The 24,639-nt window shown below is 37.6% G+C and overlaps 3 protein-coding genes across 4 annotated transcripts in view; 1 reads left to right on the plus strand and 2 right to left on the minus strand.

The window, feature by feature from the left end:
- LOC149130543 (uncharacterized) overlaps positions 1-20,139 on the minus strand; it is a 26,373-nt gene extending 6,234 nt beyond the window's left edge. The window contains 2 exon segments of the mRNA XM_089344000.1: positions 15,691-18,967; positions 18,969-20,139. Of these exon segments, the coding sequence (XP_089200126.1) occupies positions 15,691-18,967; positions 18,969-20,066 (4,375 nt within the window). The 5' untranslated portion in view covers positions 20,067-20,139.
- LOC149130544 (uncharacterized) overlaps positions 1-24,639 on the plus strand; it is a 41,578-nt gene that overhangs the window by 6,143 nt on the left and 10,796 nt on the right. The window contains exon 1 of one of the 2 annotated variants that reach the window (XM_089344002.1): positions 1,234-1,474. The exons of the other annotated variant lie outside the window; for it this stretch is intronic. The gene's annotated coding sequence lies outside the window, so the exon portion shown is untranslated. Of the gene's footprint in view, positions 1-1,233; positions 1,475-24,639 lie in introns of those variants that run through there. 2 annotated transcript variants of the gene reach the window in all.
- The window catches only part of LOC106883432 (uncharacterized), a 42,804-nt gene continuing 42,047 nt past the window's right edge, over positions 23,883-24,639 (minus strand). The window contains exon 3 of the mRNA XM_089344031.1: positions 23,883-24,515. Coding sequence (XP_089200157.1) covers positions 24,260-24,515 — 256 coding nt within the window. The 3' untranslated portion in view covers positions 23,883-24,259. The remainder of the gene's footprint in view (positions 24,516-24,639) is intronic.

The following is a 24,639-nucleotide window of genomic DNA, read 5'->3' on the forward strand; positions in this document are numbered from 1 at the left end:
ATCCTATTTAACAAGAGAGGAGGGGAGTGAAAAGTAACACTCTCCTTCTGTAGAGAGACTGTCTAACTGTCTGTCTCTGCGTCCATCCGTCCGTCCGTCTGTCCATCCATCCAATCACACAAACAGACATACAGTTCAAATTTACAGGAAACAAAAGACAAAGACAGGTGTAGGAACAATGTATTAGTTAAAAGCTGGAGAATGGAAAAGTAGATTAAATATTATTTACATGTGAAGTTGGACATAAGAAGCATCAGATATGGTGTGCAAGAGAGACGACTGCACTGATATGGTCATGTGTTACATATGGATGAGGACAGCAGAGTGAAAAAGTGTCACACCTTAGCAGTAGAGGGAACCTGTGGAAGAGGAAGACCTGGAATGAGGTGGTGAAGCATGACCTTCAAACGTTGGGCCTCACCAAGGTGATGACAAGTGGCCGAGAACTCTGGAGATATGCTGTGCTTGAGAAGACCTGGCAAACCAAGTGAGACAGTCACCGTGGCCTATACCAGTGCAGCATGACCAGCCCATTTAAGAGTACCTTTCAATTATTGGGCAATAAACTGTGCTTGAGAAGACCTGTTGAGACAAGTGAATTCATTGTCGTGGCTGATGACAGTACAGCCTGACTGGCTCCCGTGCCGGTGGGACATGAAAAGCACCATATGAGTGTGGTTGATACCAGTGCCGGCTGACTGGTCTTGGCCAGTGGCATGTAAAAATGACCATTTCAATGTGACCGTTACCGGTGTCGCGTGACTGGCTCCCGTGCCGGTGGCACATAAAAAGCACCATTCAAGCATAGTTGATGCCAGTACCGCCTGACTGGCCCTCGTGATGGTGGCATGTAAAAAGCACCCACTACACTCTCAGAGTGGTTGGCGTTAGGAAGGGCATCCAACTGTTGAAACTTTGCCAAATTGGATTGAAACCCGGTGCAACCTTCTGGCTCGTCAGACCGTCCAACCTATGCCAACATGGAAAGTGGGCGTTAAACAACAATGATGATACATATTTACACACACATATATATATTTACATATGTATTTACATATGTATGTATATATTAATGCACATAATGCAAGCTAATTAATTAGTGAGAGAATGTAACACAATACCCATAACTTACTCGGTGCCCCAAAACCTAATAATTACGTGAGCAGAATAGTAATAACATATTACTGGTACTTAATGTTTATCACTGTCTGGCGAGATGCTGTATAAAGTTAGTCCAAATAGTATGTCATGGCTGGAATGTCTTGGCTTCTAGATTTGATGGATCAGGGCTGAGTTGGGGCTAAACTGCTATAACTATACTAATACCAACCTGTCCCTCTGACAGGTACCATGACCACCACCACTAGCACCAATGTCAACACCACCTTGCCAATTTCTACTCTGGCCACCTCCACAATTTAGTCAAATGCCTTGCCTTGGGCCCTTAATGGAATGAGAGCAGTGCCGTGGTGAGGTAGGTATGTCTTGTATTTTATTTATTGACCCTGAGAGAATGAAAAGTAAATCTGATTTCAGCAGGATTTGATCTCAGAACACAGAGAGCTGGGACAATTACTGCAAAGCTGTTAATTTGCTACCATCATGGACTATTAGAAAAAGTAGCTAAACCTCACTCAAATCACATACGGAACAATAAATTTGTAGCTAGCATTCTCTGACTTGATGAACAAGCTTGGGGGAAATGACATGACAGCAACAACACCACCACCAACAATATCTCACACACACACACACACACACACACACACCACTACCACAGTCACCACCACAACCATCAAGATTGACAATCCTTAAATTTATTCAAGATCACCTTTCTTAAACGAGACAATAAATGGAAACGCCTGGGGTAAACTGATACAGTGAAATGATCCTACCTCACCTAAGATGGCAGTCACGTTGTCCATTGATGTTATTCAAGATAATATTGGCTTACACACTCTGCTCTCATATTCGGTTCTACAACAACGAATCTCTAACCTGTTTCTTTATTATGGGTTTGTTGCAAATATTTCAACAATTTCTATCCTGATTTGAAATATCAGACTGAACTTTGTAGAAGTAAACTGGTGAACCTCAAACTGGGGGTACACACACACACATACATGTGTTATGTTACACACACACATATGCTATGTGTGTGTTTTAGTGTCTTTGCATATTTCTGTATTTGAGGGTTATGTAGCTACTATTTATAGCTGGTCTAACAACCATACAGTGATTTCCCTCATTGAACACTGTGTGTGTGTGTATGCGTACGTTGGTGATGTCCAGCAAAACTGACTTTGTAGACAGCCGCCAGATTATCCACCATCTTTCCAGCAGCAACCTTGGGCCCCTGTTTTGAATTCCATATGCTTACAAAATTAAAAGACAATGCATCGTCCATGAATTTTGTAAACCTTTTCTCTTGCTCAGAATTGAATCAACCACCCGCATAGTAAATCTATGTATGTACATACATAGTAAATATATATACAAAGGTATGCATATGTATATATACATATATATATATATATATATATATATATATATATATATATATATATATATACATATATATATATCGCATTAGGTACTAAATGTGGTTATTTTGAGAAGTCCACTGTGTGGCGTTATTATTTTTCTGTAATAATGCCCTTTATATAAATATAAACGAATATATATATTCTTGGGAATAGAAATTTCCCTTATGAATTTTTTTACACACTGGCTTCTTGATAAAATTCTTGTAACAGAGTTTTATCCCTTTTTAAATTTACTTATATATATATATAAAGTTGATCAGTAAAGTGGACATTTAATGTGCTAGAAATAGACCACACATGTTGTGTCTACTAAGACCTAGTAGTTCTCAAAAGAAATTCAGCGAAATACCAAACCGTAAGCGAGCAAGACAATGAAAATTAAAACATTGTTATTCGTGGACCAGGTTTTGGAGTTAAAAATCTCTTACCGAGAAAATATGCCCCTCTTCAGCGCGAACTGCTAGACAGTTATAATTCTCAGAATCTTATACAAGTTGTTCACCCCTAGAGGCGAACATGTATATGGTTCTGCTAATTACAATGTACTGGTAAAAATCAAATGTCTTCGTTTTGGCGCGCTAATTCCGGAAATATGTCTGTAGAAAATGGTTACTGCGTAGCATACATCCAATTTATATATATACATATATATTTATATACATATATATATATATATATATATATATATATATATATATATATATATATATATATGGAAAAAAAAATCAAGGTAGAAAATGCTAAAATAATTTTATAAAAAACATTTCAGTACCGGTTTCAGTCATTGAGACTTTTTCAACTGTAAGTCTAGAAAACAATTAAATTTTGGAAAAATTAAAAGGAAAGTTTTTTTAATATTTGCATAGTATGCAAGTACAAGTGTCATTTCCTTTGTTACTGCTTGTTTCTGTCTCTCTTGTTTACTCTTGTGGGTTCGAAGTCGTTGTGAATTCTTGGTAAGGAAGAAGAAAAGGGGGAGGAGGTGTATGATAATCATAATAATAATGATGCAAGAGTGCCATGATAGTAGTAGTATGTTAAATGGTCAAGTGCCCTGAAAATGACCCGTTGAGGATGGTAGTAGTGACTGAATTCCTGAAACATCTTTTTTGAATGTTTTGTTTATAAAATTTGCATAGGTGTTATTCTAAACAGCAATAGTGGTAAAGTTAGGAAGGAGGTGGCGGAGAGGAAGAAGACAAAGAAGGAGAAAGAGAAGGGAGAATAAGAAGGAATGTAGGCAGTATGATAGTAGTAAGGTGTTAAATGGTCTAGTGACCTAAAAGTAGCTCGTTATGGATTATAGCAGTGATTGGGACTGTTTTTTAATGAATTCTTGGGAATCTCTTGAGTGTGTCATATTTAGTATTTGCGTGTGTGTGTTTGTGTTATTCTGAGGCCGTGGAGGATATGTCGTTTGTTGTAGACGCGTTCAAGAGGGGTCTGTATTTTGTAATAAAGAGAGTCTCTTTATTAATTCGTTGGCTACAGGTTGTATCATCCCTGAATTGGTAGAGGGGAAAAATTCTGAAGCTTGGGTTTTTTGTTATTGGTGCAAAATGTCTGTGTGTTGGTTGAGTGCTATTTTTCTGTTTTGGGGAATTTTGATCAGGGATCTGTGCAAAGCCATCCTTTGACATAGACTTTTTTGTTTGGCCTATGTACTGCTCTTGACATCCAGAGCAGGTTTGTGCGTATATCAGGTTCTCCGAAGCACATGTGAAGTTGCTTTTCACTCTGAAACGTTGTCCCTGTTTGAAGGAGAATCCTGATCCCTCAATTAAATTAACGCATATCCTACAGTTGGGTCTTCCGCATTTTTTTACTGATGGTTTCTGTGTTGTTGTTGAGCATATTTGGGTTTGTGTTAGGAGACTTTTCTTAGATTTGAGTTGTCTCTTGCTTTTTATGATGGTATATATATATATGTATATATATATACACACATATGTATGTATATATCAATATATAGATACCTGTCTATATCTATGTGCTTTTTATGTATATATCTACATATATACATATGTGTGTGTAAGGTGAGCTGGCAACTGATTCGTTAGCGCACGAGGCAAAATGCTTGGTGCATTTCGTTCGACTTGATGTTCTGAGTTATAATTCCAGCAAGGTTGACATTTAGTGTCGATGAACTCTGGGACTGATGTAATCAACTTAATCGCCTCCCCATTATTGCTGGCCTTGTGCCAAAATTTGAAACCAGTAAATATATACATGCATACAGGTAAGCCGTTTATGTTTATGCCTTGCCCCAGTACAATCTGTTCCCTCACCTTCCCCACCACAACACACTATTCCAACTCCTTCCTTTCTTCCATCCATGATCATCACCCTCTGCATGCTCCTCTCCCCCCATCACATACACTCACTTTCAATGCCCTCACAAACCTACCCTGGCCCCCTGAGCTGCCCCTATATCCCTCACCGTCATCTGCTACATGCTCCACATCTCCATCCGTCTCCCTTCCCACTCTCATGAATCACCCCCACCCCTTGATCTCCTCTGTCCACTCACCCTGTCCAATCCTTGGTATGGCCGTCATTTCATTTATATTCTCCCCCACTGTCCCTTAAGAATATGTCCCATTACACATCTCCCCTGCCATTTATTTCTCTCAATCTTTCAAACGGGGACAACCAAGTATCTCCTACAATAAGATCCCTATATCTACCCTGCTCCCTATTATACATTCACCTCTCAACTGGCACAAACCCACCTCCCTCAGTGCTACCCCTTTCTTCCTCTTGAGACGTCTTCATCTTGCAAGTGACTCGGTGGAGCCATGTTAAAAGCACTCTGTGAAGTGGTTGGCATCTGGAAGGGTATCCAGCCATAGAAACCAATGCAATGTGGCTATCTGTGATATCTGTGGTAAATCATTCTCTCAAAATGGTAACTTAAAAACTCACAAATGAATTCATTCAGGAGACATCTGTGGCAAATCATTCTCACAAAATTCCAATTTAGTTAAACACAAGCATATTCATACAGGAGAGAAACCATATTACTGTGATATCTGTGGTAAATCATTCTCAAAAAAGAGTATTTTACCTACGCACAACTGTATTCATACAGGTGAGAAGCCATATCGCTGTGATATCTGTGGTAAATCATTCTCTCAAAATAAAAAATGAAGGACTCATAAACGAATTCATAGAGGAGATATCTGTGATATCTGTGGTGAATCATTCTCACAAAATTGGAATTTAGTTAGAGACGCACGCGTATTCATACAGGAAAGAAGACATATTGCTGTAGAATCTGTAGTAAATCATTTTCACAAAATGGCAATTTAACTACACACAAATATATTCATAGAGGAGAGAAGCCATATCACTGTGATATCTGTAGTCAATCATTCCCTCAAAATGATCACTTAAGTACTGACAAACGAATTCATAGAGGTGAAAAACCAGATCACTGTGATATCTGTGGTAAATCATTCTCTCAAAATACGAATTCATTCAGGAGAGAAGCCATATCACTGTGATATCTGTGGTCAATCCTTCTCACAGAATTGCAATTTAGTTAGACACAAACTTATTCATACAGGAAATAAACCATATAACTGTGATATTTGTGGTCGATCATTCCCTGGAAATCATCACTTAAATACTCACAAACGGATTCATAGAGGAGAGAAACCATATCGCTGTAACATCTGTGGTAAATCATTTTCGCAAAATTGCAATTTAACTAGACACAAACACATTCATACAGGTGAGAAGCCATATTGCTGTGGTATCTGTGGTAAATCATTCTCACAAAACATCCACTTAAGGAAGCACAAAAGTATTCATACATCAGTGTAAATATATCAACAGTAAAATCTACTTAAGCCTTTCACTCCCTACAAAGCATAGACCTTGAATGACTTTTCTTTACTGTCCCCAACTCTGGGCTGCCTTTTCCTCTCTCAAGTCTTCTTGCTTTTGAAATTTATGTTGAAGTTCCCATAAGTTCGCTTTTGTCTAGTAGGAGTGTTGGCTCTACATACAAACTCATTTTTATCTCTAGTTGGAGGTTGTCCCAATAATTTTGGCCCCTATCTTTTGACCTGTCCTGCATGAGATGCTTTGCCAGTTGCCTTTGAATATACTGGTATAGATTTTAGAATTATTGAGTCACTTAAGGCCCTACATAACAATAAAGGACTTGAACTTGCAGTGGAACATTAATACAGTAGTACCTCAGTTTTCGAACAACTCTGATCACAAATAAATCATGCTTTATCTTCTGTCTTTCTCATATTTATTTAATACCCTAGTATCTCCATTTATGAACACCTCCGATCACAAAAAATCGTGCCTTATATATATCATCATCATCATCGTTTAACGTCCGCTTTCCATGCTAGCATGGCTTGGACGATTTGACTGAGGACTGGTGAACCAGATGGCTGCACCAGGGTCCATTCTGATTTGGCAGAGTTTCTACAGCTGGATGCCCTTCCTAATGCCAACCACTCCGAGAGTGTAGTGGGTGTTTTTACGTGCCACCGGCATGAAGGCCAGTCAGGCGGTACTGGCAACAGCCATCGCTGTCAATATATAGATATATATAAAGCACAATTTATTTGTGATCAGAGTTCGAAAACTGAGGTACTACTTTTTACTGTGCTAATTACATTACAGTGAGTGTAATATTTAACTTTTTATGATCAAATAAAGAGGTTTCTTTGTTTCTCGTTGATATAGTTAGTAATTTTATGAACTCTGATGTGCAGGATCATCTAGCAATTATCGTTTCTACTCCAGGCACAAGACCTGAAAGTTTTAGAAGTAATTCAACTTGATGAATGTATTTGTGATGGGATTCTGTTATTTGTTTCTAGTGATGAAATCTTTGTGCTGTGCATTAGTTCCCTCCATCAAGTTGACATTGCTTGCACAGGTGCACAGTGTGCTGCATGTCACATCATCATTCAATGTCTGTGTTCTATTGTGGCACAAGTTGGATGGGTTGACAGGATCCAGCGAGCTGCGTCACCACATTGAACTCCAGTGTCATGGTTTCTATTTCTGGATGTCCTTTCTAATGTACAACATTTTACACAATGTACAGGATGCCTTTTTTGTGCCACCAGCATTATGATGTTGCAAGACAGGAGAAGGAAGAAACGAAAAGCTACCTGTACTGAGAGGGGAAGGTAGATGTAGGTGACTTAACATGAGATGTTGAAAGGCTAAGTATGATAGAGGGTCGAGTGCAGGTGTTTTACTATACAGGAGATACATGACTGAAAGAGGTGAGAGGAAGACAGTGATTGAGGGCTAAAGCAAACTCTCTAGATAGAAAGGTTGAGCATAAGAGAGGATGGAGACTGGGTGATGGATACTTGTATAAGAGTGTAAATAGAGAACAGTTGATTAACGATTGGGGCAGAGATGAATATAGTGAGTGATGAATAAAGGTGGAGGTTCAGTTGAAGGTTAATACCAGGGTGGAGAGGAGTAATATGCGAGAGGGAGGTAGTGGTATAATGAGCAAGGTGTAAGAGTTATAGAGAGGAAGATATAGAAGTACATAAGTGGGACAATAGATATGCAAAGCGATTGGGAATGATGGCAGATAGGAATGGAGCATAGCAGTGGCTGAAGGCGCCGCAAGGAGGTGATTGATAGAAATTGTGTGGGCAGGGATGTTAATGGAAGTGGTTCAAGGGAAATGGCCCGAAGGTAAGCGAAGTGCCTATATACATATATATATATGCAGACACAGGACAGATGATGGTTCCACAACTTTTGCTGAACAACCTGCAAAGATGATTTGATTCTGGTGCTGTACAATTCGTGTGTGGTGTGCCACATGTCGCCTGTGAAAGATAGATAAAAACAGAGGCATAAGGTCAGTGGAACACCTTTGGATGTCACATTGCATTCCTTAGACAAGAGCTGCTGAACAGGAAAGAACTAGTATAACATGTCTATGAGATAATACCTAGCCTTCAGCTATTATATTGTTGCAAAAACCACTTCCAGTGTTATCTGCAGGAATCATTTCTCTGACAGATACATGAAAAAGCATGTCAGAACCAGAATGTATGTACTCACGACTTTAAAACTATGGAATATTGGTGTAGTACTCCAATAAAAAAAAAAAAAGCAATCTAGTGCAAAGAGAATAGATCTGATGATGTTCTGCCAGACAAGGGACAATATCCTGCTCTCTTGTAAAGGTCAGTTTCCCAGCAGATGTGAATGCATCATTAGAAGTCTAGAAAAAAAGAGATTTCTGCTGTATTAATGTGGAACTTACAGTTTTCTATCTGACAATAAATGTTCTGTTTGAACCTATCATCACAGGTGCATTAGCCTATGTATCTTGAGATTTACATGCAAACCAAGAAATGCAAGGTTTCTTAAAGAAAAGCAAAATAAAACGCTGCAGTTTCTTCAAATACAATCTCTTAGTCACACTGTCAATATTTGTCAGACATGGAGCAAACTCAAGACTGAATCAACAAATTGCCAAGTAAAAGTCATAGCCATTTAACATGATTCGCTAATTGACTGACCAATCAGCATCGAGCTGTCATGTGATGCAAACTTCCAGAACATATCCTAACGAAGCTTATAAATTGAGAAGTTTTGAGGGTGAAATTGCAGTATTGAGCATTGTTGTCATAAAGACTCCTCATTTTTCAGTACTTCCCAGTTGTTTTAAGAACATCTTATTTAATGTATAAGATATTCAACACCAGCATTCAAAAGTTTATATCAACATCACATTTAAAAAAATAAATTTACATAACATTTGTGGTTGGAAAAGAATGAAAATAATCCTGAAAAATATAAGCAATTTTCATTCAGATACAAAATAGAAAAATTGTGATGTGACTGAGGAATGAACCTTAGCTACTGACTGCTTGAAAGTGAAGATGGGTTGCACGAAACCGAAAACAGATGAGAAAAAGAATGACAGACCTGGACACACAGTCACACGCCAGAAATGAGCTTTCCAATTTTTTTTTTTTTTTCACCAGATTCCTATGTTTTCAATGACAGATTCCGAATATGCAAAAAGCCACGTTTTCAAATATTTAAACCCCTACCTCCCCAATTCAAATTTCACCAATTAATCAAGGTTTACTCAGTGGTTGATCAAGATAGACAAGTTAGCAAAAAAAAAAAGGGGATGAGGTGAAATTGAAATATAAAATTTTTGGCAAAATCATAAATTCCAGTAGCATAAGCATAGTAATCCAAAAAATTCCCTACATGTTTTGCCCCATAAGAATTCTGAAAAATATGAAACACGAAGAAATTGGGTTGGGTGGGGGTAAAATTGAAATGCTGATTTTTGCCAAGGGTATCGGGTGGTGTTGAGTTGGACAAAAAGACGTACCCTAATAGAAAGTTTGAATATTTACTTGTTCAAATAGCTATGCAATATAGATTTTGAAATCAAACAAATGTGCAACTCAAATTTTTTGTTAATTTCAAGTTTTGCAGGAGTGTCTGTGTGGTAAGTAACTCGCTTACGAACCACATGGTTCCGGGTTCAGTCCCACTGCGTGGCACCTTGGGCAAGTGTCTTCTACTATAGCCTCGGGCCAACCAAAGCCTTGTAAGTGGATTTGGTAGACGGAAACTGAAAGAAGCCCATCGTGTATGTATATATATATATATGTGTGTGTGTCTGTGTTTGTCCCCCCAACATCGTTTGACAACCGATGCTGGTGTGTTTATGTCCCCGTAACTTAGCGGTTCAGCAAAAGAGACCAATAGAATAAGTACTAGGTTTACAAAGAATAAGTCCTGGGGTCGATTTGCTCGACTAAAGACGGTGCTCCAGCATGGCTGCAGTGAAATGACTGAAACAAGTAAAAGAGTAACTGAACACTTTAATTTCACTTTTTGTCACAGTAAACCTCATTTTACCCTGGGAAATTTCTCTGAAAGACATCTTTGTAGAAAAGCGAGTAGATTGATCACATATTTCTTTCATTATTTTATAGCATCTGTTCACCTTTCTTTCGTTGTTTTATTACAGTTTTTGCCCCCCAACAAATTCCTATATAATCAAAAACCTACCCTATCAGAAACATTACAGAAACGAAGCCAATGTGGGAATTTTTCGAAACTCCTCTCCCAACTGTTTGGAAATTTTTTCCAAAAAAAATTCATATATAATCAGAATCTATGCAGAATATATGTTGTTATGATTATTATATATTCAGGGCACTGTCTGGAATTGAACTCATAATCTTGGGGTTAGTAGCCAGCACTCTTAACCATTACACTATATACCCGTGGGCATATGCTCTTTACTCTTTTACTTGTTTCAGTCATTTGACTGTGGCCATGCTGGAGCACCGCCTTTAGTCGAGCAAATCGACCCCAGGACTTATTCTTTGGAAGCTTAGTACTTATTCTATCGGTCTCTTTTGCCGAACCGCTAAGTTACGGGGACGTAAATACACCACCATCGGTTGTCAAACGATGTTGGTGGGGGGGGGGGGGACAAACACAGACACACAAACATACACACATATATATATATATGATGGGCTTCTTCCAGTTTCCGTCTACCAAATCCACTCACAAGGCTTTGGTCGGCCTGAGGCTATAGCAGAAGACACTTGCCCAAGGTGCCACACAGTGGGAATGAACCCAGAACCATGTGGTTGGTAAGCAAGCTACTTACCACACAGTCACTCCTAAAAAATATCCATTTTTCTGAAAGTCAAAGGGGCACAATTGTGTAGGAGTGCCTACAGAGTATGTAGTTTATCTGAGATCTGGCTGTTATTTCTAGCATGTGGAGAGACTGCTTGAAGGCCTATTTAATGCACGGTTTGAAAAACCCCAACGCATGCGCAATGACTGAAAGGGTTTAAAAAAGGCTGTACATTCGCGAGGGGTGCAGGAGCAGTTACTTCTTGTTTTTTTTATTTTGTTTTTGAAAAATTGAAATTAAAAGAAAAAAAATTCTTTAGTGTCATAATCTCTGTATTTCACAAAAAAAACAAAATCTGGAAAAAGGGAAAAATTAAGGGATCTTTCTGATTTGACGGACACCACTTGTTTCCTTAACGAAACACTTTCAAACTTGGGATACTGGTAGAATGTATCATAGCCTTCTTAACAAAAAATTGTACATCGTAAGTTATTTCATGTTAAAATTGTCGTATTTCTGTAATTTCAACCAATTACTGACGTCTATTCAGCTGAATACAGTTAGTGCTGTTTTTGTAAACAATTATTTTTGCCGGTGTCAAGAGTGTTATCCCCTGTTTAATCATATCATTACTCCCTAGTAAGGGTTTAGGGTTCGGCTATTAGAGTTAGGGTTAGGGTTAGGGTTATGAGTGAGGTTATGGCAAAAATAATCATAACCCTAACCGTAACCCTAAAACTAACCCTAACTCTAAAACCCGAACCCTAAAGCTAAAACCAGTACAAACGCACGAACGATGTCATAAATAACAGTATCACGGATAGTTGTTGACAAACTACGGCACTAATTTTATTCAAGGGAATATATCCCATGACACCGTTAGGACATGTTGTTTACATTCCACGGCAGTAATTGTTTTCACCTCAATAGACGTCAGTGATTGGTTGAAATTACCGAAATACGACAATTTTTTTTACATGAAACAACTTCGAATACAAAAATTTTTATCTGTTCTATAACACAAAATATACAAGTATACGAAGTTTGAAAGTGTTTCGTTACCAAAAACACTACATAAAACATAAATGAAAAGTGGCGCCTGCCAAATCAGAAAGATCCCTTTAGGGTTAGGGTCACGGTCTTAGGGTTAGTGTTGGGGGAAAAAAGTCATAATTGAAGAAGTTGGGGAAGAAAATTTCACAATGCCGATTTTTGGCAATTTTCCGGAACCTCCGTATCCGAAAACGGGGATTTTTGGCAAAAAAATTACAAAATTGAACAAATTTGGGATAAAATAGCGGGGAGGGACGGGCGGAAGTATTTCCCGTTCACGGATAAATACATACATAGAGACAGACACACACACACAAACAGGCGTGTATACACACACATAGACGCACCGACACATACATACACACACACACACACCAGGCATCATTCGTCTTTACCCCCTCATTCCATCGATTTGTATGTAATACTCCTCTCTCTACCCCCTTTCTCTCTCTATAGATGTATGTAAATATTCATACACACTTACATATATCTGTTTTACCACAAATAAATCATTTCCTGCTTTTTTCCCCTCGTTTTTGTCATTGAAATTGTCGTTGCTAGGCAACAGACATACTTAATTGAACGGGAAACGGCAGAAGTTATAGAGAGACTCCAGACTGGGCGGCTTTTGTGCTACCACATCAGAAATATCATCAGATCTCCTTAAGCATGGGTGGTCACAGGTGGATTTCATCCGTCCTTTTTCTTACCGCCTTTGTGGCATTCTTTCGATATTAATACTCCGACTGTCAACGTCCACGTGCGTTTGTTTACATCAATTCGGCATTTTCCGTAAGGAAAGACGGAAAGGACGTATATATATGTGTGTTTGTATGTACATATATATATATAGTTTAACGTTTTTTTTTTGTGATGGCCTGTACCCATATATGCATGTATGTATACATATAGATGTAGGTATGTACATATATGTATGTATCGATATATGCATATATAGAAAGAAAGAGAGATAGATAGAGAGAGAGAAAGCGAGAGATAACTGATATGTGTTTTTAAAGGAGGGAGAAAGAGAAATAGATAGAAAGAGAGAGAGAGAGAGAAAGCGAGAGATAACTGATATGTGTTTTTAAAGGAGGGAGAAAGAGATAGAGAGAGAGTGTGAGAGATAACTGGCATGTATTCTTAAGAGAGGAGGAAAGAGAGATAGATAGAGAGAGAGAGAGAGAGAGAGAAAGCGAGAGATAACTGATATGTGTTTTTAAAGGAGGGAGAAAGAGATAGATAGATAGATAGAGAAAGCGAGAGATAGATAGAGAGAGAGAGAGAGAGTTGCATTTTTTTCTTTTTCCCTGCTGTCTGCTCCCTAACAGGTCAGAGCTGTCGCTGACTAACGTCCTTTCCCTCTTTCGTCCTTTTCCTCTTTCCTTACAGAAATTGCCGAATTGATGTAAACAAACGCTGAAGCAAAAAGGAGGATTGGTATCGAAAGATCGCCGGTGATGATGATGGGGATGGTGGTGGTGGGGATGCTAATGATGATGGTGGCGGTGGTGGTGTTGGCAGTCGGTGGTGGAGGTGGCGGAAGGAGGAGGCGGCGGCGGTGGTGGTTGTCGTCTGCTGCTGCTGATGTTTCCGTTGTTGCTTTCGGTCGTCTGCATTTCAATGGAGAATCAATGATACGAAAGTCACTGGTTTGCCACCATACATACATTATACATACATGCATATATATATATATATATATATATATATATATATACGTGTATATGTATATATATTGTATGTATATAAATTGAAATTACGATGAACGTAAACAAACAAACGAAGGTTGCTTTTAGAAGCTTTGAGATGTCTTAGAAAGTTAAAGAAGTGATTTTAAATTCTCAATCGCAGAATAATGCTAATAATAAAGCCTGAACAGGATAAACTACCCCCATTTTGAAGGGAAACAGTGTCGGCGGTTATACACACACAAACATGCATATAAAAACACATGTATATACATATATACACACTCACATGTATATAAACACACATATATACATATACACACACACACACATGTATATATATATATATATACACACATATATACACACACACATGCATATTTAAACACATATATATACATACACACACACACACATGTATATACATATATATACACACATATATACACACACACATGCATATTTAAACACATATATACATACACACACACACACATGTATATACATATATATACACACACACATGCATATATATACACACATATATATATATATACATATACACACACACACATGTATATATATATATATATATATATATATATATATATATATATATATACACACACACATGCATATATAAACACACATATATATACATATATACACACTCACATGTATATAAACACACATATATACATATATACACACACATGAGGAATGTGTAGAATGCAATGTATGCAATGCAGGTTCGATTCCCAGGTGAAGCCATTTACAATAAGAAGAAGAAGAAGAAGATTGAAGTTTAATATTTCTGGAAATATTTATTTGTCAAAATAAAAAAAAGCAAAAGATTGACGTCCAGGAATAATTCCAAAAACCATCAAAGAATTTTCTGAAACATCCAAACCAAGAACTTCACAGACTTCATTATCATCTTTCGTGAGGAGTAAATATTTTGGATTATCTTTTAATCCCCGGATTATAATATCTTCAGATGTTTCCTCTTCAATATGTCGAGGTATTTCGTAAATATTGTTCCTCAAATCTGTTATATAAACACATTCACCATTTGTGGTTAAATGAAGTCTTGGAATATAATCATCCAGATGCAAATATATTATTCCTTCTTTTATTCCTATCCTCCTCACCAAAGACTTTTCCCTGAACCATTCCACAAAACACCAAACATACCACCCTCTAAATTCTCTCTTCATCTCCCTCCTCACAACAACAACATCACCAAAAGATGTGACCCCCCACATCCTCCACCCCTTCCTCTCCCTCCAACCTTAAATATCTCCTCATCCACCCCCAACACACTTCATCTTTACATTTCCCATCTTTCATATCAACCATATCCACATAATAAGAGTCAAAGGTGTCGGGGTCTTCGCAATAATAGTAGACCTTGTTGTTCTCCCATATTCTTTTGTATTTCTTGTCTCTCTCTCTTTTCGAGTCATGTCTCTAATATAATGACCACCACACATGAGTTGATTGTCGTTGTATTTATAAATCCTGTTGTAGTATTTCTCAGTTCTGATGGTTTTTAAACGACAGAGATCCCTGTTGAAGACCCTCATTTCTCTCCCAAAGGCAACAATGAAACATTCATCTGTCCACCGACATATGTCCAGTGGTCGTTCTTCTTGTTGTTCATATTGAAGTATGTCCACTGTTGTTGTTGTTGTTCTGATTAATGTGAGACATTCTCGAAACATCAGCACACTCACATTCTCATCTAACTTAATTAGCTTACTGTTCAGGTCCCTAATGTCCCTATAATCATAACAAACAGGTTCCTCAAATGCAGGAATGGAAAAAGGGACCATTGCTGTTCTATATGGAAGTCTCCTCACTGATATTTCATCAATTCCTGAATTATTAATCTCTGCTATGTAATTACCACATCTCACCTTTAATCTACCTTTACTAATTATTTCACCTGATTCCCCTCTTCTTCCTCCATCTCCATCTCCTCCTCTGTATTTCAATTTATTAATTAATTCATTACCGAATATTTCCTCACATTTAATGGAAGGGAAACAAAGACCAGAATCAAGATTTGATAACGACACAGATTCCAGAATGTTCACTTGGTCCCCATCAATCTTTATGCAATGACATTCAATCAATTCAATATGTTGACACCAGTAAATACCCCCAACTTTTCTCCATATTACACCATAAGGGATGAGACTTGTCCAAGCTTTAGATTTCTTCAAATCTTTTCCATTCAGTTGAAATATTTCTTTTCTTTTAGGAACCGTGGCCATTATGTGTGTTTCTTGTGTAAAACACACACCACCAACTAAACTTGCCACATTTCTGTGACATAGCAGCTCCCCGTCTTCATCAAATATTTTAACATTTCCATTATTGGCTTTTTCACACACAACTGTCTTTCCTTCATCAGAAATATCAAAATCTTTTACTTGAACAGCAAATTCGTCTGTTTGTAAACGAGCAACCGGGAACCTTTCTCGATTCACCATAAACAACCCTTCAACATACAATTCATTCCTTCTCCTCCAGGGGCTTCCAACAAACCTTGGTCCTTTACAGTCTATACTGAAGAAACCTACTCCATCTTTATAAATTCCTGTATTTAAAAATATTCTCCTGTATTCCCCATTCTGGGTCAAACACAAAATGTTTTTATATTCAGATGAACCTAAATATTTCTCCCATCCACCCTGAATGTACAAAAAACTGTCATCAATTGTCATCCTGTCATAACCAAAATAAAACTCCATGTAATGTCTAACTGAATGTAAATATTGACCATCACTGTCAAAGAAAATGATGAATCTTCTGTTGATGACAATGATGACATCTTCAGCAGTAACTTTAATATCCTGGATGTCATCATCATCATTTCCATCTTCTTCTCTCCATATTAATGGTTCAGGTATGTCTATTTGTTTTATTTCCTTCACACTCGAATGTATTTCATCCATATCCACAAAATACAAATGACTTCCATCTCTCATTTTACTAAAAACCATTTGATTGTTTGATAAAGAAGCCACACGTTCATATTTATTTGTCGTCTGGTAAATTACCAACGACAATGGAAATTCCACTTTTAATGTCAGCAGTTGGTATTTATTATCATAACGATCCCAACTCGTAATGACCAGTGTGTTTGACTGCCATCGACACATTTTAATATTGTCATAAGCATTCACTTTGATTGAATCCAAAACTTGACCATCCAATGTGAATATCTTAACGTTTCTATTCTTCTTGTCCAATCCTGCAATCAGATTATTTTCAGTTATAACCAAACGATTAATCTTCACTGGTCCCTTGTCTCCAAAATGTTTAGGGAGAGGAATATGTCTGCCTTTATCAGAAACTGTCAGATCCTGTAGATATAAAGACAACATTTCACTGACAGAAATGTTTCTGGAAAATACATCTACCAGGTCGATATAATAATTAAGTTGATTATTTGTAACGAGATCATTAACCAACAAATTTTGATCGTTTATAGCAAACATACGGCTGTTCTCTATAAGATATACAAACATTTGGTCAATAGATCCACCGTAGAGATTGAGGGGACGTTTCACTTGGGACATTAAAACACTGGGGACCATCTCAATACTACAAGGATGATGATCACCAGTGCCATGATCACCAGTGCCATGACCACCACCATTTATTCTAGTGTTGTACTGAAATGCTTTTCCCCTAGTAACAATTAATAGCTTTTTTGTTTTCTTGTCTATTGATAAGGATTTCACAAAAAAAGGGATATTAATTGTCTTAATTGTTTCAACTTGATTATGATAATTGATGGCTAAAATATCTAAATGTGATGGTTTATCGCAATAACAAACAATTTCACATTCACCCATCTTACACACCCGTACATAAGGCTGCCTTAATGATACACTTCTCACTGTCTTTGATAGGTTTCCGATGACCCTTAATTGTTTCTGTAGGGGTAATGTGACACCTATTTGATTAGAATCCCATCGACATATATCCGTAGCTGTAGACGGCAGAGATAATCTCGACACAATGTCTCCTTCATTAGAAATGTATAACAAGCAATCATGGTTGATGTCGGACACCACCAACTGTCCATTTGCCAGATTACATATTTCGCCAATGACAAGTTTTTTGTCATTCTCCTTTTCTTTGAGTCGTAGATTTAGATTTCTGATATAAGGATTTTTCAGGTGTAAACAACAGCCAGACGACCGGTCCTGATACTTGTAAAGAAGGACCCTGTTGAGTTGAGTGTCCGGTAGATAAACAGTTCCTTGGAAAACAGCAATGTGAGGGTGAACAGGGAAAGGCAGTTGCCACTGCCATTTCATTTCTCCATATATATCATAGCATATCAGAATAGAGTGTCTCTTGAAGAGGACATAAAAATAAACATTATCAGAGTAGATGTGATGAGGGTAGCCATAGAATGGAAGGTATTTTTGAAAAAGTTCCTCACCACATGTTGAATAAAATACCATTTTACCATCTATGACTACAAAATTAATTGGAGTTGCAGCAATGGTGACATTAGAATGTCCCAGAGAAATTCTTTCAATAATGTCAACTTTATCTTCTTTGATCAATAGGATATGGACCTCGTTTTTGTTTTCAGTGGTGGTCACAGCTAAACACTTATTTGATACGATATGACATATTTCCATGTAGTTAGTTTGGACCTTTATTAAAGGGCCTTTTCTTAGTTCAGGACAGGTGATATACTGAAAACCTTTCATTTCACGATAAAATACCAGGAATCTGTTTGCGTTTATTCTACAATAGAAAGAAGGAAGCTCAAGGAAAACTAAATTATTTTGGCTTATTATTTCCCCAGTCTCAGTGAATAAAAAAGCTTTGTTATTCCTGTAAATTATTAATATAGAAAATGTAGACATAGGTAGAATATTTGTGATGTTGTAGCAATCGTCAATATCAATATAGTCTTTTAAACTGGGGGTATGTAGCTGGTGGTTGTATGACAGTTTGGGCCAAAAGTCTTTATTTGTTTCAATGGCATGTGGTTTGCCAAAAATAATCTGTTACCAAAATGGTATCTTTAGCAACAGAAATAGAACGGCATTTCCTGCCAATGTCCCTCTTTGTCACACCACCTTTAGCCGAAATCCTATAAATGATCTGTCCCTGGAGGACATAGAAATAGCTTTGGTACAGAGAGATTTTATTTGGGAGGTGCAGAGAATGGGTCTCTACCTCCCATAGCTGTTGGCCATTCACTTTATAACAGATTACTCTGTTAATACTGGAAAATGTAATTAAAAGTATATTGTGGACCCCTACAGCAATATCTGTAGGTGCTTCTTTGGTAATGAATTGGTGTTTAATTCTATTCTCCTCCCAATCAATTTGGTAAACAGTTTTACCAAACATTTCTACACCTATAAGTGTAGAATCTTCCAAATAACTCACCATATATAACCCCAACTGTATCTTTTTAATCTTGAAAGTTGTGGGGCTGATAATGAGAATCATTTCTTGGAAGGGGAGGGTGGCTAGAACCATGTCTTGACCAATTCTGGTGAAACTGGTGACAGAAGATGGACAATGGACATCATTTCTGTCACCGTCTCTTGTCACACAACATACTGTCATACAATGGTGGGAATAGGTCATCACTCCCTCCTGTATTACTATAATATCGGATATTGTGATTTTGTCAAATTCTTCACCAGATTCCACAATCTTTGCTTCTCTGGTCACAACTGGGCAAAGAGGACGATATTTTGTGGTTATTTTTGGTGGATCGACGGTTTTGTGTTTGTCTTGTAGAATATTTCTCTGTAAATAGTGTTCCAGGAACAATTCTAGTTTTCCAAAAATAATAAATTCTTGATTGTAATCGATTTTTTTAATGTCTTTCATCAAAATTTGTATTCTCTGTGTAAAATCTTTTAGAAAAGTATTTTCATCCATTCCTACATATTTTAAAAAAGTACAAATATCTTCCCGAGAATTTTTCAACAAATTCATTTTGTCTTCATATGCATTGAATCTTGTATACAATATGTGTTTGTCCAAAATATTTTGTCTTCCCATTACTTCCTTCTTTTCATGGTCTCCTTTATGTTTTTTTTGTTTTGTTGTTGACTGAGATGAAGCTCGTTTCTCTGACATTTCTCTCCTTGAACCGTCATCTCTCTCATATTTACACCTTTGATGATCAACTCCTTCTCCATACCTTTTTGCTTTTGAGTAATTTAAAGCCCTTTTCTGAGAGCAAAGGAAGAAAAGAGAGGAGAGAAAGGCTGGGGATAGGAAGGAAGAAGTAGAGAGAGAAAATAAGCAAGAACATATAGTGAACGTGCATAAAAATTTAGATTGCGCATATATGCGTATACAAAAATGTATATAGCATCACGCATATAGATACATATGCTGATATGTACGCAAATAGTTACGCTCATAACCTTATACATGCATATGTACACATACAAGTATATGTGAGTGTGAACCTAATCGCACATACGCACATATAATAATATAGATGCATGTATGTATAAATAAACACAAGCATATTCCCTTACCGTGTATACACAAAAAATATACGCACGAAATCATAACAGCATATGCACAAGTGCAAACCCAGGCCCCATATGTAAGCGTAGGTACATGTATATGAATACGTAAGTGCTGTAACTATACAGACATCTACATAAAAAAACCATTAGATTTCAGTGTATATATGCAGCCAACTTCTTAAATAAACCGCTGATTGTATAAAGGTTAAAACCAGGCAAAAATACATGCATAAAAGAATACAAAGCGTTTTTTTTTTTAAATAGAATAGAATGAAGTAAAAAGTAAAAAATAAAAGTAAAAACAAGGGAGAAGAAAAATTATGTATATAACAGACGAAGGTTTTCTTAAAATGACGTAGGGGTCTGTACAAAATTCTCACAACGCTAAATAAATCATTTACAATTCAGTACCAATCCAATAGTCAGATTGCACAATGGTTATACAATGGTTATAAGGAGTCGATCATAGTCCAAAATTTTACCCATATGGAATATTACATGCAGACATTTTAAATTTGGACGCATGCCTACATGTGTTTAAAAGTTCGCGTCTTTGGTTTAGCGCCTTCTTATCCTGGAACAAGATATTCATTTTTTCCAATAAACAAAGATCACATTTCAATGGTCTCTAATGGGCACCGTGCCTGTAAGGCGATGCTTATATACATATACACACACATATATATATACACACACACACACACATATATATATATATATATACATATATATATATATATACACACACACACATATATATATATATATATATATATATATATATACACACACATATATATATATATACACACATATATATATGTATACACAGACACACACACATATATATATAAATAAATATACCTAGTATTTCTGCCGTTCTAATGACCACTTGGCATTGAAAAAATTATCATTTATATCATAGAATACATATTTTCGACGCTTCTAATAAAAGAAAAATATTTCTGTTTCCACACACACACACACATTTGCTAGTAAGCCACGTCTGGTGCCTTAAAGATAACAGCACGATCTCACAAGTGGAGGATTGTAGAGCAGACAGGAGCCTATGTTGATGAGATCAGATGCTTCAAGCTTTGTATAGCAGAGTAAAATCGTCAGACTCCTTAGAACCAGCTTTGTTATTAAATTCTCACCAACTACTGCTCCCGTTTTAGACGCTACATGCTGCAGGCATGGGTTCCCCCATTCATCTATTAGAACCGGAAATAATCGTTACGGGCTAGAAACAACCCAATGACTTCCCCATTCGCCTTTTTTAACCCATACAGACTGCCAACAGGACTTGTCTAAGGGAAATAACTAGTCCTCGCCGACCCACAACCTCTATTATTTTGCTTATTTTTTATGTTTACTAATTAACTGACCGTAATGATTTTCTACCTCCTGTCTGAAGAGGTATATTCTCTTCCTTAGGGTTATTACGGTCAGATGATCCGTTTGTAAGGCGAAGAGCCTTATCGATGCAAAATCATTGATCACCCCCTACTCCAAGGCATAAGTCCAGGCTGGGTGGTTTATAAATGACCAGCAGTCACCCATGCATACCATCCTCCCCAAAAGTAAGTCAAAGACCAAAACAGCTTGGCACCAGTGATGTCACAACTCATTTCTACAGCTGAGTGAACTGGAGAAATGTGAAATAAAGTGTCTTGCTCAAGAACATAACACAGGCTGGTCTTTGTTCAATGAGTTTAGTGCACCAGAAAAAAAAAAAAAGAAAAAGTGGATTTGAACCTGGCTTAATTTCATTTACCATCACCAACATTGAAAATGACAGCAACTAAAATCGATCAAACACCAGGTTTTAATTGATGAAGTTCATGTTAAAGGGTCCTACAGAATCTGATTCCCAGAACTGAAACTTCTGAAGAAAGCCACAAAAGAAATGCCATGACTCAAGGGGTCTGTGGTTAACAAGAGAACCCAGATGGAAACCTTGTGCAGTGGTGACTAATTCACTCCTCACTGCCCTACTCAGGTGAATCCCATAGGCTGAGAGGAGAAATGCTTGTGACCTCAAGATAAAGAACGATTTCTAATAGTGCCCAATCTTTAGGTAACTCCTGCAATTTCAGCTTAAGGTACCCAAAAGTAACCAGAAACGTTCTCTATCGGACAGACTTGTTGTATTTCAGGCTTCCATTGTTAGAAGCCAGTTGGTGCGTCCCTCAGACATTAGTCTGCTGACTGGCCACATCGAGTGAAGTCCTACTGCCATGTGGTGTGCCTTTGTTTTGCAGTACTTCTCCCCTGTTTGTTGAAATTCTGTTTCCTGGAGAAAACAGTTTTTGGAGGGTGTTGAAAGAATAAGGATGTGGTAGGAGAGATAAGGGGAAGGAAACTGTAGAAGAGGCAAACCAAGGAAGGGATTGAAAAAAAGTGGTGGGAATTGATCTTGGGCTGTTGATCCTTAGACAAGAGGTGACTAAAGCCCCCTAACTAGTAGTGATATTGTGACAAAGACCTAACCAAATCAGACGTATATGGAAAAACAGATGATGATGATGGGAGAGTAATTATTACTTATGTGTGTGTGTGTGTGTGTATATACCCATGCACAAACACAAACAAATATATGAAGTCTGACCCAAAAGTATCAAAACAGGACATGCAATAAAAAAGAAAACGTCAACCCATACCAATTCCATATTTAATCTCCTTCCAAGTTATCCCCTTTTGAAGCCCTACTATACTTTACCAAACATCATTTCCCCTTGATGGAACCATTCCTGCAACTCCTCTTCCAAACAATGCAATAAAACAAAGGAAGTGACCAAGAATGCTGCAGCTTAGAATGCAGGGGGGGGGGTCAAACTGTGCCAAGTGGCCCCACTTTACATACTTCAGTTCTGTTACCATGGCAACGGTCCCAATGCTTTTTGACCAAATCTCGTATGTGTATCATCGCCTTCATCGTTTCTTTAATGTCCATCTTCATGCTTTGTTGCATTGGACAGATTGACAGCATCCAAAGGCTGCGATAACTGCATCCTACTAAAACGTAGGTTTTAGGATGGTTTCCAGAGCTGAACAGCCTTCCTAATGCCAACCACTTCAGAAAGTGTACTGAGTGCTTATTTTCATGACACCAGCCCCTTAACCTGGAGTAGGGCTGCAGTAGAGAGGGAGGCGACCATATGCTAGGGGATGAGGAGTTAAAGTACAAGAGACCAGAACACAACAGGATCTACATAGCTACTCAAATCATTCACACACACACACATATAGATGAGAGTTAGGATACCCCGAGATATTTACTTTGGAAAGCACTCTTAACAGATGGCAGCTCTGTGAAAATTGCCCCCAAAGGAAAGCAAGGTTTGAAAGGAAGAAAAAATCTCAAAGTTTCATTTTTATTGTAAAAGGGAAAATGATTCAAAAATGAAGCTTGAAGTTGATAGAATTTTTATTTGATGGTTGATAACTGTCTGTGGATGGTTCAGACGAAACAACGCCTTCAGCTGCTACAGTCTTTCCTATCATCACCAAACTTGTCATCACAAGTCTTTCCTGTTATCACTCATCTTTACTGCTGTCACCACACTTGTCATCATTAGACTTCACTGTCATCACCACACTTATCATTACAATCTTTATCGCGACAGTGGCTAAACCGTCAGCATTATCACCATAACTGCTGTCGTTATAATTGTCATCATCATCATCATCATCATCATAGCCAAATGCACTGACGGTTTGTATGACATCATAAACAGATGACCACCACCAACAAAATCTGACAATCCCTCTACCCAAAATTTCTCCTCAGTTCTTCTTCTTTCTCTGTCTTCGCTTGGTGTTACGACCAGCTGTAGCAATGGTGGTGGTGGTTGAGCTTGATGTTGGAGGGTATGAAGTTGATGAGGGTGGGGTGAAGAAAGACCCCGCACCACTGCTACCACCATCACCACCACTACTGGTGTTATACCTGTTGTTGTTGTTGAAGTGTGGAGGGCCAGAACCATTGGATTGTCGACTCATGTTGAGGAGGTCATGAATGAAGTCATCCACTTCACTTTCCCTGCAAAAATAAATAAATCACATTATTACATATATACACAAGGAAGACAGATGTTAACTCATGATGAAGATGATGATGATGATGATGATGATAATGAAGAGGATGAAGAAGATATATGTACGTA

The sequence above is a fragment of the Octopus bimaculoides genome, chromosome 28, assembly GCF_046866305.1.
Source record: "Octopus bimaculoides isolate indiv1 chromosome 28, ASM4686630v1, whole genome shotgun sequence".
Classification (NCBI taxonomy): domain Eukaryota; kingdom Metazoa; phylum Mollusca; class Cephalopoda; order Octopoda; family Octopodidae; genus Octopus; species Octopus bimaculoides.